At 50.1% G+C, this 13350-nt stretch overlaps 1 protein-coding gene across 1 annotated transcript in view; it reads left to right on the forward strand.

The window, feature by feature from the left end:
- Nucleotides 1–13350, forward strand: part of LOC106811016 (diacylglycerol kinase iota-like) — a 75179-nt gene that overhangs the window by 14619 nt on the left and 47210 nt on the right. The window contains exon 4 of the mRNA XM_014814532.1: nucleotides 236–331. Within this exon, the coding sequence (XP_014670018.1) occupies nucleotides 236–331 (96 nt within the window). The remainder of the gene's footprint in view (nucleotides 1–235; nucleotides 332–13350) is intronic.

Below are 13350 nucleotides of genomic sequence, written 5' to 3' on the forward strand. Positions count from 1 at the left end.
ACACACACACACACACACACACACACACACACACACACACACACACACACACACACACACACACACACACACACAGAAATATGAGTGATAGACGCGGTGCACTAGTGACCTAGCTATGAGTCGCGCGTTTTCCATCTATTTGTGAGAACAGAAATACATAAAGAGATGAGTTGCTTTATCAATGTTTCGTAATGGCTTGATGCGATGAGCACTCATACTTGGCTTTTTATTGCAGCATCAGCATCAGCAGCAGCAGCAGCAGCAGGCACAAATGAGACATCACTGGGTGCACAGGCGGAGGCAGGATGGCAAGTGCAAAGAGTGTGGTAAGGTGAGTGTCACATCCCGGCTGTCTTGCTGTTTCACGCTGTGTGTGTTTGTCTCCCTCTGTGTGCGTGCGTGCGTTAGGGTGTGTGTGTGTGCGCGTGCGTGCGTGCGTGCGTGCGTGCGTGCGTGCGTGCGTGCGTCTTTCTCTGTGTGCGCTTTCGCTGGCTTGCTCTCTTTCTCTCTCTAGTTCTCTCTCTCTCTATCTCACTTTCACGCACTCACTCACTCTCCTTTTCCGTCATTCCTCTATTTCCTCACATAACACTACTCGCTCTGGGTGAAATCTCGGCTCTCTGTATATCTGCATCTCGCATGTGCCTCCCTTCGTTAAAGGAATGTCGTAATATGCTATTGAAATTCCAAGCCTTGCACTCTCGACTATCCAGAAAACATGTTAGTAGCATACAGGCCACACACAGACAGGGTATGACATGCTGCGAGTGAGAGGGCTTCCCGAATGTGCTAATCATATAGCTAGCCTATGGCGAGCAGTATACGACTCTTCTTAAGCTAGACATGATGAAGCGGCTCTGTTTATGGGGATGCGAAACCATGCATAAGATGCCGCAGAACCTTCCCCAATTTCGCTGCATCGGCGAAGTAGGAGGCACACTGGAATATTGCCATAAGCTCGCCTCGTTTGGTGAGAGGGCGTTCACGTTGCTTGTCTCTTACTCGCACCCTCTCCGCTGGGAGCGATTCCGCCCTCTCGTATCCCGCGTTCGTGTATACATCGATAATTACTAATTGGTTTGCGGGTTCTCCCCGCACACGCACGTGAGGATTATGCTGGCTGCTAGCTCGCTCGTGACCCGTGCCGAATTGCTGCCTAGCATATATATATATATATATATCAGAAGTAGATAATATCCCTAGGGCGCATCAAAGTGACGTGATGTGTGTGTGTGTGTGTGTGTGTGTGTGTGTGTGTGTGTGTGTGTGTGTGTGTGTGTGTGGTGAGTGTCGCGTGTGCGTGTATGGTGTGCGTGTGCGTGTCCGTGTACGTGGGTGTGCGTGCTTGTGTGCTGTGCTGTGTGTGGTGTGTATGTGTGTGTGTCGGGCGTGCGTGCGTGCGTGCGTGCGTTGCGGCGTGTGCGGTGCGTGCGTGCGTGCGCGTGTCATGTCATTAGCTGCTGTAGTCTGTGAGTGATAAGCGTTGTGTTTGCCGTTCGCTCACGACTTATCATCATCTACCATCCTCGCTCGCCAACCCCTCTCCCCATCGCTACATATACACGTACGCCGTCTGCATATATACTTCCCCCAACTGGGGTAAACATCTATTCGCAATACCCCTCCGCACAGCTCCGCCCTGCTTTCATTGGAACCCTATCGGCAGAGAAAGAGGCCGGGAGCGAAATGGACTACCAGAAAAAAGAGATAAAGGGAGAGAGAGCCCGAGAAAAAAAAAGGGAGAATTAGAGAGGCTTTGGGAGGGAGAAACGAGCGCGCGAATACAAGGGTGTTGGAGAAAGGAAATAGAAAGAAAGTCATACCGAGAAGATAGAGATACAGAATGAGAGAGATATTAAGGATGTGGAAGAATGAGATAATAAGAGAAAGAGCGCAGGAGCGAGCGTGAAAGAGGGAACAAGGATAGAGAGCGTACGTGCGCGCGTGCGTGCGTACGAAAGAGAGAGGAAAAGGGATATATATTATATAGAGAAGAGAGAGAGATGGGAGAGAGAGAGTAGAGAGAGAGACATGCACACGCGAACTGAGCGACAGGTTTGGAAAAAGCAGGGTAATTCGATAAAAAAAGCGGGGATTGTTGCAATCGAACTACGTCGGTTTATGAACCACGAAAGGAACGCGACTGAGGGGCAAATCGTGTGTTGAGAATGACATCGCAGTCCACGCCGACTCGTCTAATCTTGGCCGCCTCGTCGTTTCGGCAATATGTTGTGTTCATCCAGCGGGGCGCAGCGCTGCGCTTTTTCTGCTCTCTCTCTCTCCTCTCTCTCTCTCTCTCTCTCGCTCTCGTTCTCCTTTCTCATTCCATCTCTCGTCTCGTCCTCTCGTTCTCTCCTCTCTCCCTCTCCTTCCTCATCTCTCCTCTCTCTCTCTCCTCTCTCTCTCTCTCTCTTTCTCTGGACTCCTCTATCTCTCGCTCGCATTCCTTTTCTTTCTCGGTTTTCGTTCTCTACCTTATTCTGTCTTTCGCACCCGCCCTCCCTCTCGCCCCCTCTCTCTCCACGCTCGCGTGGCCTCTATTTCCTCGTCTCTTCACATCTTTCTCTCTCTCTCTCTCTCTCTCTCTCTCTATCTCTCTCTCTGTTTCGCTTCTCACTCCTTTTTCTTTCTTATCTTTCGTTCTTTCCCTCTATCTTCTCTCCCTCGCCTACACTCCGTCTCTCTTCTCTTTTCCCGCTCGCTCTCCCACCTCTATATCTATCTCCTTCACGTTTACTCCCTCGCTATCTTATCCTCTCCCTCGCTTTTCCTTCTCTCCCTCTCTTGCCTCTCTCTTCTCATCTCTCTCTCCTCGTCTCCTCTCTCTGTCCTCTCTTCTCTCTCTCTCTCTCTCTCTCTCCCTCTCTCTCTCCTCGATGGATGCGTGCCTCACAAGCTCTCTCCTTCTCTCTCTCTCTCTCCCTCCTCATGTGCTCCTTCTCTACTTTCGGTGGGTCTGGTCATGGTGGCCGTCTCTCTCACTCATCTTATCACGATCCTCTCGTCTCTCCTCTCTGCTCAGCGTCCTCCTACTGCTTGCGTCTCTCCTGTCTTCGCTCTCTCTCTCTCTCTCTGCTCTCATGCTCCCTCTTTTGCTCTTTTCTCTCTCCTCTCTCCTCTATCTCTTCTCTCTCTCTCTCTCTCTCTCTCCTAATCTTAGCTTTCTCAGGTCCGTGCTCTCCTCTCTCTCGCTGTCTCGTTCGGATTGGTCTCTCTCTCTCCCCATTATCTGTTCTCTCACGTAATCTCTTGACCCCGGTTAGCGTAATTTACCGCAATGACGTACAATCCACGGACTTTAAAATAAACCGCGGGCGTATTTTGCGTCGTCTGCTTCTTACGTTCGAGAGAGGAATGAAGGAGATGAGGTGAAGTAAGTCAGGCTGTCGCGACTCGATTGGCCAAGCGCTGGCGGTTAGGTGCGTGCGATGCGTGTTGTGTGGCGTGCACTACGAGTGTAAAGTGCTTGCGTAGTGGGGTAAGGTCTGTTGCATGTGCCTTGGAGCGCAGCGCGGTGTGTGAACAGCGTTGGTGCGTGAGCGGTGTGTGCATGTCTGTCTGTAGATGTATGTATGTTGTGTGCGCGTGTGGTGCCTGCTAGCCTGCGTCCGTGGCGTTGTAGGTGAGTGCGCGCGTGCGCGTGGGCGTGGCGTTGTGTAGGCGTATGTATAGGCGTCTCGTGCGTTGTGTACTGTGTTGTGTAGGCTCGTGCGCTGGTGTACGGTGGAACTACCGATCTCTGCTAGGCGGCGTAAGCGAAGTGACGAGCGACGAGATTTACGTACAACACGCAAAGCGTGCCGGCGTCTTGTAGGCACTTATACTACTGACTCGTATACTTACTCTTACTCACACTTACACAACTTACATTTACACTCTTACAAACTTGGTCCCAGTCCCGCGTTATTCATCTGCCCGCAGTCAGCGGAGCGAGGAAGCCATGCAGCCTCTTCGCATGCGCTCCTCGCAGTTACCGACGCGGGGCGGAGCGGAGATATATCCCCGGACGCGCCGGCCGCTATCTCCCTCCGCGCGCGCGAAAAGAAAAAAATTGCAATCGTCTCGTTTTCATCCACTGGTCGCGCGGCGGGCGCGTGTCTGGCGGCTATGTGGGTAAATCCGTGAATGCAACGGCGACTGTTTGTAATCTCGCGTTGTCCCTCGACGTCGAGTAAAACGTCGACGATATGGACTGTTACGGCGGCCATTGTCTCCGATCTCCCAAACCCCCTCGTAAAACCGATCAAAGCCATCGTCGTCGTCCGTTGCCTCGTTGTTTCTAATCTGCGTCATTGCGGTCGCGATGACGGCTGAAGCCACTCGACATTCAGTGGTTGATATAAGACCGAGGAGGGTACTGCCTCTCCGCTGACTGACAGAATAGGCGTAATATGTGTATATATATATGTTAGTGTGTGTGTGTTGTTGTGTGTGTGTTTGTGGGTGTGTGTGTGTGTGTGTGTGTGTGTGTGTGTGTGTGCATGTGTGTGTGCGTGCGTGCGTGCGTCGTGGGTGGTGTGTGGTGTGTGGCGTGTGCGTGTGGTGTGTGTAGGGGCGTTGGACGTCCGGTGGGCCGTGTGAGCGCAGTGTCGTGCGTGCGTGCGTTGCGTGCGTGCGTGCGGGGTGTGTGTTGTGTGTAACGTGTGTGCGTGTGCATGTGCGTGTGGGTGCGTGTGCGCGCGTGTGCGTGCGTGTGCGTGCCGTTGCGTGTGGGTGCGTGCGTGCGTGTGCGGTGGTTGTGTTAGTGTGTGTGCGTGTGTGTACGTGCTTGCGTGCGTGTTGTGTGTGTGTGTTGTGTGTGGTGTTGTGTGTGTGTGGTGCGTTCTTATCGCGCGGTTGGCAGTGTGGCGTGCGCGGCGCGTTGTGTGTGTGCGTGCGTGACGTGTGTATACGATGTGCGTTCGTACGTGTGTTTGGCTTCACAAGCGGTAACAGGCTGTCGTCTCTAGTTTCTGTAAATTCCTGCATATCGCGATCAGCAGCTTGTCACCCGAACGCATTTGGGAGGCAAATTTGAATATAAATTATTATGATATATGGATACACCAGCAGTCCTGGAATAGAAGGCCTCTTTTCCTATTCAATGTACTCGCTGCTATAACATATTATTAGAGTGGATGATGAAAATTGTCATATTCACTTGCCTAGCATTAAGTGGTGTGTGTGTGTGTGGTGTGTGTGGTGTGTGTGTGTGTGTGGTGTGTGTGTATATGTGTGTGTGTGTGTGGTGTGTGTGGTGTGGTGTGGCATGTTGTGTGTGCGTTGTGCGTGCGTGTGTGTGTGTGTGTGTGTGTGTGGTGTGTGTGGTGTGTGTGCTGGCGCGGGGCGTGTGCGTGTGCTGCGGTGTGTGTGTAGGGCGTGCTCGTGTGGTGTGTGGAGCGGGCGTGCGGTGCGTGCGTGCGTGTGGTATGTGTGGGTGTGGTGTGTGTGCGTCTGCATGTGCGATGTGCGTGGCGTGTGCGTGCGTGCGTGCGTGGCGCCGTGTGCGTGTGGGTGTGTGTGTGTGCGTGTGTGTATCGTGCTTGCGTGCGTGTGTGTGTGTGTGTGTGTGCGTTCTTGGCCCGTGCGTTGCGCCGTACGTGTGTGGTGTACGTCTTGCGTGTGTGTGTGTGTGTTGCGTGCGTACGTGGTACGTGCGTTCGGTATCGTGTGTTGGCGTGAATCAGCGTACAGGTGGAGCTGGCGTCGTCTCTCGTTCTGTAAATTCACTGCATATTCCATCAGCCGTGTCACACCTCATTGATGCAAATTTTGATATAATATGATATGATACAAAAGTACCTGTAGAGAGCTTCCTTTTTTCCCTAATTCCAATATTCTGTATAAATATTAGGTAGTGTGATATGATGACAAATTTGTCATATCACCCACCTTGGGCATCATGCGTGGTGTGTCGTAGGGTGGATGTCGTGTGTTGTGTGTGCGTGCGTGCGTCGTGCGTACGGGTGGTGCGTCGGTACATGCCGTGCGTGCGCCATGAATCTGCTATAGCCTCAGGCGTTAGTGTAGCGAGGGACGGGTACGGTGGGCGAGAAGTGCATTCGGGCGCGTATCGTGATCTCTTAGATGGTATATGTGCACTCCATGAAACTCTGACAGCAAAGCAATCTTCCTGCGTGTTGCTATGGCTATTCGGTTCGCATTCAGTGAGAGCGTTAGCCGAGGGAGCGGGAGACAGCGCGAGAACGAAGAGAAAGGTTCGGGAGATGTGAAAAGAGGGAAAGAAGAGAAGAAGAGTGTTGGAATGAGAGAGAGAGGAGAGAGAAAGTGAGAGATGAAAAGAGAAAGTAAAAAGCGAGAGATAGATAAGAGACGAGAGGGATAGTCCTTTTGACTGAAATTGGTGTCGCGGAGCGGTGACGTGAGGCAAAAGCTCTGGCGTCTTTTTGTTTTAGCCGTCTGCAGTTCTTTTCCTGTTTTTATATTTTTTTCGCAGCGTTCGACGTTTTCTTGTTTGTAATCGTCGCGTGTTCTCTTTGTCTTAGTCCTTCCCGTTTCTGTCTTGACTGCGTGTCGTTCTCTGTCTTAACCGTGCATCCGTTTCTCTGTCTTTAACTCGGCACTGGTGCTCCGTGGTCGGATAATGTTTTCCATGCCATCGAAGGTTCGCAGTGAACGTAGTGTACGTCACGCACGAACTCGGCTATCTCCGAGTAAAGTTGAATGCATACAAGCTCTAGCCAGCACCTTAACCTTAACCCTAACCTAACCCTAAACCTAAACTTAACCTAACCTAACCCTCCCGTAGTTAAATGGATAGATAGAAAATTGAAAAAAATAACATAATTAAACAGAATGGTATTCGAATCCACCACCGGCTCAAGAAGAAACGTCCGGCGCCAACGCGCGTGCGCGCTATTCTGTTTGCTCGAATGAATGTGTTATGGATGTGCCTCTATATGCATATCATGGACTGGGCCGTGATTGGTCCTAATGTGGTGACGTCACACTGAGCGTATCACTGCCTCACGCGAACTTCGTATGGATGGATAACATTTTATCCACCTCTCCTCGTCTTAACCGGCGCACGCGTTCTCTTTCTTTAATGGCACTCGTTACTTGTCTTAACCGCGCGCGACGGGTCCCGCTTCTCCCATTTCTGCTTCCAGTCTATTCCAGCAGTAAGTTCGGGTTCCACAGTTAAGGACAGTCATTGCATCTCAGTGCTCCGGTGGTGCAAGGCGGCCTATACGCACTACCGCAGGCACGTGCTTGCATGCAGCAGATTGAGAGGCGTGTTATCGCCTAGGCGTCACGGCCGAGCGTCATCCGTGCTCACACTGGAGTCATCAAGGCCGCGCAAGGTACGACGTAGAATAAAGATCGAGGATTAAGTATTTGCTCAGATCTGTAGTTTGCAGAGGAGTAGTTTGCTACGACCGAACCGATCGCCGTTTGCGTGATAAGCCGCAACGCAGCGGCTTCTGGCCGTATATATATATATATATAAGGATAGATAGATAGATATGGATAGATAGCTAGATAAGATAGATAGATAGATTTATAGATAATATATATAAGATATATAGATTATCGAGATATATATTATATATATGTTATATATATTCCGCTATGCGACACGTATATTGTGTGGCAGCAACTAAAGATTTTGGGCAGTGTGAATTGGTCGGGTCGACCTTAGCAACCTTGGGAAGCAGATGCCATTTACGAATAGGCGCCTTGCACCTGGCATCACGAATAGCGAGAGATCGATCGGTTGAACTTATAAATTATCACGAAATACGTAGGCGGCGCGAGCTATCATCCTAACTCTGGATGTATATACATGTGTTCACTGCTAGTTATCCGTGTAATAGTACTAGCTTGGGTACCTTATGGTTTGAGTAGTGGGTCGCATGGGTAGCTTGGGTATATATATATATATAAATATAATATATATATATAATATTATATTATATACGGCACGCCGCGGCGTGTGTTGTGCGCGTGAGCGCTGTGCATGCGTGTGTGTGGTGTTTTGTGTGCAAGAATCAGGAAAATCCAACCGCGTACTAATTAGTTGATAAGAGAATATAGAGGTCCATAAGTACTGATGCATAATGAATAATAATGTTATAAAATATAATATATATAAAGTATAATACAAAACACAGTAATCCATAATACCAAAATTGCATTAAAAAAATCTATTCATCTCATTCTATGAATACTCGGTAAACCCGAACTCAGATTTCGTATTCGCTTTCCGCAGGGGGTCGTTTCAAGGCGTCGGCGTCCGTGGCGGCGGAAGCGAGCGCGCGTCGATGAAGGCGTCGCACCCGAAAGCCCGGGCCGGGGCTGCGAGGATCACCGGACCGTTCCTGCTGAGCCGACGCCGTCGCGTACATTGAAGCGCTGCTGGTGTTCTAATGCCGAAGAGGCGGCGGGTGCAACCAGGGCGTGAAGATCATGGCAGAAGATGCAGTGCTGCTCAATCCTGGACAAAGTTGTTGCCGATCTTCTCAGGGGAGGCGCCAAGCCGGGTGAGCAGCCGACGCCACGACGCACCGCACCACGTAAGAACGGGCGCACGCACGCACGTACGCACACCACGGCATAGAACGGGCGCATGACTGTATGCACGCACGCAGCACAGGCACATATTGCGCTTGGTATGCGACGCGACACAAGCACCTGGCACATGCGCATGGTATGTCAACACACACAAGAACAGGCACATGCGCTGTATGCACGCGACGCAAGAACAGGCCACATGCGAATGTATGCACACACACAACGAACAGGCACATGCGGGCGTTGTATGCACGCACGCAAGAACAGGCAGCATCGCTTGTATGCACGCACGCAGAAAAGAATGCGCATGTGATGGCACGCCACGCAAAGACAGGCAGCATTGCGCATTATGCACACACACACAAAGAACAGGTCACCTGCGCTTGTACTGCGACGAGGCAAGAAAGGCACATTGCGCTTGCCATGCACGCACGCAAAGAACAGCACATACGACGCCTGTAGATCACGCACGCAAAAAAGGCACATGTGGTTTTTTGTACTTGGTATTGCATGCACGCACGAATCAGGCACATACGCATGTATGGCACGGACGCGACACCAAGAACAGGGCACATGCGCTTGTATGCAGCGCACGCACGGAACAGGCACATACGGCATGTTATGCACGCACGGCGCATAGAACAGGGCAGCCTGCGCTGTATGCACGCACGTCACACAAGAACAGGTGGGGCAGCATCGATGTATGCACGCACGCGAGAAGACAGGCAGCGTGGGCGCTGTATGGCACGCACGAGCGGAAGGCAGAGAACGAGTTGGGCTAGAAGGCACACAAGAACCAGCACATTGTCGCTTGTATGCACGCACTGTGAAACAGTGCACATCTGCGCATGGTATGCACACGACGCAAAGAACAGCAACAAAAAGGTTGCGGTCAATGTATCACACACATTCAAACGAACATGCACATGCGCTTGTATGCCCTGCAGACGGCAAAGAAAATGGGCACATGCGGAACTTGTGAGTGCGACGCGCCGCACACAAGAACAGGCACATGCGCTGTATGCACGCACGAAAGAACAGGCCATGGCGCATGTTATGCAACAGAGGCCACGCAAGAAGCAGCGCCCATGCGCATGTATGACACCAGCCCAAGAACATGCACAACTACGCTTGTATGCACAACCAGAACAGGCCACATGCCATTGTATGCACGACACACAAGGAACAGGCAGCATGCGCCTGTATGCCACGCACGGCCGAACAGGCAGCATGCGTATGTATTGCACACACACAAGAGACAGGCACATCGGGCTGTAGTGGCAGTGGGCAAGGCATAAATCAGGCCCCATGCGCATGTTATGCACACACGCAAGAACCAGCCATGCGCTATGTATGCACGAGGCCGCATGAACAGGCACATGCGCTTTGGTATGCAGCGGCGCGGATGTGTGTCGCCGACAGCGGCGATCCGGTGTGGGACTCCCAATCGATCAGAAGACGGTGTAGTGTGTATTCTCTGAAACCCGCATGCGTCCGCTATTTACCCAATATGTCGATTGACGGAGCTGGAAATCTTTTAATCGTGACGACAATCGTGGCTGGCGTTGGAGGTGCGAATCAGAATTCTTTTTAAAGCGTTTATGCCCCTGGTGATGGAGTCGGGTGAAGGGATCCGTGTTTGATTCTGGTTGATGGTGAATCGAAATGTTTAGGGAAAAGTTTTTCGTTTTGCGCCAATCGCTGCGGCTAATGACTTTTTGACGTATCGGCCTTTTCCGGGGTGAAGCGCGCTAAAAAATTCTCACGCGTGGGCTTGATCTTGGAGCACATGACGTTGCCGGTTTTCTAGGCTGGAGTTGCTACAGGAAGGTGCAATAACGCGGATTACTGGCTTGCGGTGGTGACGGCACGGTAGATGGATTCCTGTTCCACTCTGGGACGCGCTTTGATTTTTAACCGAGCCGGGCCGGTAGCCGGTTAGCCGTGGAGCACCGGGAACGACCTGGCGGGCACAGCTTCAAGCTGGGGAGGCGTGAGTACTTATTATTATTATTATTATTATTATCATTATTTATCCATTATATTATTGTAATGCTCAATTACAGAATGGCCGGCGGCCTTCTGGGTAGACCGTGTACCAAACTGGAGCGTAAGGATTGTAGTCCCAGAAATTTTAGTAGATGTCGTCGCTTTCTTCCCCTCCTGTCCCTCTCGCTTTCCCTGTCCTTTTCCCCTCTCCCCTCTTGCTTCCCTCCTCCTCTCCCTCGTTTCATGTCTTCTCTGTCTCTACCTTCTTCTCCCCTGGCTTCCACTCCTAACTCCTTCTCTCTCGTATGATTTCCCGCTCCCCCTGATGCAGTTCGGACTATCTTCGCGTGCTACTTCGATTCGCACGCGATCCCATTAGATACGTATATATTACTCCGCAAGGGGGTTGCAGGAGGTATGATTCTTCACCCGGCGGTGTGTTTGTTCGGCCGTGTGTTTGTTGTTTGATGGGTTTTGTGTCAGGGCCTAACTGAAAAAGTTTACTGGACGGATTGTCATAAAATTTTTCGAGGCTTAGGTCAGAAATGGCTAAACTTGGAATTGATTACCATTTTGGTGGTGGATCGATGTAATTAATTATTTACATTAATTTAAGTTAATTAATTAATGTTTTTTACAGTGGAGAGATTGAGCTGAGCCTTGTCGGAGGTCGTTCTCTCCGAGTGCTCTTAGTTACATATTGAATTCTAGATGTAAGATCTAAGTAAATCTCGCGTTCCAATTTAAGTCAATACTCGTCGTCACTTCTTAGATAATATCCGGATCGCCCCGCCCGTAACTCCTTATTGAAATTTATCATTAATTAATAATCATGCGTAAGCTGTATTATCGTAATTCCAGTTCATAGCCGAGATTGGATTATGTTTAAATCTGCTATTAGTCGTGTTTTTTCATTATGAAACTGGAGTGAAATTGTGATTACACCGAGCGGATGTAGGGAATAATGAGAAGATTACGCGCAGTGTTAATATATATAATTGTTCTTGTTGCGAAAACAACTTTGTCTTCCTACATGAACGCTTATGGTGCATAACCAGTGCGTGAAATTAGCGAAGATGAAAACTGAGGGTGTAGGCTACCTTGGCGATACGGCGGGGATGCTGGGAAAGTCCAAGCTGATAAGAGGAAACATAAAACATTGGAAGGATAATGCGAGTTAGAGCGAAGCGGGCATATGGCTGTCGAAGAGAGGGGGTGCAGTCGAGACGACATAACAGTAGAAAGCTAGCGAGAAATAGAAAAGCCGGATTATGTGTCGATAGTGATGGGGATGCGAAAGTCTTTTTGGCTGTGTTTTTTGTTCGATTTGCGATAGACACCGTAAGCGACTGCTTGCACTAACCAGCCGCTTATGTATCTCGTTTCAAGTCTTCAAACACACACTACGACTGCAGCGCACGGCACGCACGACGCACGAACGACGCACGCACGGCCAACTGACCACGCACGTACGAGCCGCGCTCGCTCTTCTCTTCTCTTCTTTCTCTTTTCTCAGCACACAACACTCTCTCTCTCTCTCTCGTCTGCCTCTCTCTCTCTCTTTTTTCTTTGTCACATACACACTACGTCTCTCTCTCTCATCTTCTCTCTCAGCTCTCTTTCTGCTTCTAATCTCTCTCACTACACATACACACACACCCTCGCTCGCTCTCTTCTCTCCTCTCTCCCTCTTTTCTTCCTCTCGCCGCTTCTAATTCTCTTTCTCATCTCTCTCTTCTCTCTCTCTTCCTCTCTTCTTTCTCTTCTGCTGTCTGTCTCTATCTGCCGTCGCTGATACGCTTTGGCGTATCTTGCGTCACGACAATGTACAGACGAACGTGTATAGAAATGAAATGAATGAATGATGAAGCACGACGTTTTGCATCGATTTCTGAAAATGAAAAATGGCATTGAATTGCGTTCAGTTAGCGCAGGCGGCCCGGGCGAGAGCAGACAGGCGTGGGAAATAATTTGCGCCGCTAACCGTTTTCGTGTGATTTTATTCCGGATAATACATGCATATCTCGATCCACGGTTACCTGAATTTACCGGTGTGTACGAGTGAGCCGTTGGCAGATTGCAGCTCCCTTTTATTCGATCATTGTACGATGATTCCGAGGCTGTCGCCGCGTGTCACGAACATTCGTGAATGCGCAGCGGCCAATGTCTGACTGTTATCATAACACATCGCGTGGTCGATGTTACTGATGTTAGCCGAGCATCCCGGCCCTCACGGCAGTCGTTCGCAGCACGGTCGGTGTCGTTTTCGACTTCTTAACAAAACATGCTACGAGAGCTGTAATAAATGGATTTTTTTTCTACGTTATAACGTAATTACTTCTCAGCGCCAGAAACGTAAATTTCCTGAAGACAGTCTGCAGCCGGATAATACCCGGCGATAGCTGCGCATTCGCTACGCTCACCTGTTTGGCGCATTGTGATGATAAATCGACACTGCCCTACTATTAGGAAACTTTACGAGGGTGCCATTCTTGGTATAAAGAGAGGATAACGCGTATAATCGTCAAGTTTGAGGGCGTGCTGTGCCAATGTGGCAATAGAAGCCTTTCGAGCTTCTGCACGTAGGGCGTGAGAAATGAAATCCCAAAATACTCGTTATTTGTGCTGTTGTGCTGGCTCTTGACGGTACGCTTTTCGTGTATAAAAATAAATTTTCCCTTTCCGAGGCTGCTGATTATGCTCTTGACATTAATTTTGGAAGTTATCCGCCTACCCCATAGTGGGCTACACCATCTACGTACCATTTTCAAGTTTTTTTAACAAACGCTCGCCTGTCATGAACCTAGACTTGCCCGCGCGGTCACAGTTCGACACGTCTAGCGTACT

This window comes from Priapulus caudatus, unplaced genomic scaffold (genome assembly GCF_000485595.1).
Source record: "Priapulus caudatus unplaced genomic scaffold, Priapulus_caudatus-5.0.1 Scaffold496, whole genome shotgun sequence".
In the NCBI taxonomy this organism is placed as follows: domain Eukaryota; kingdom Metazoa; phylum Priapulida; class Priapulimorpha; order Priapulimorphida; family Priapulidae; genus Priapulus; species Priapulus caudatus.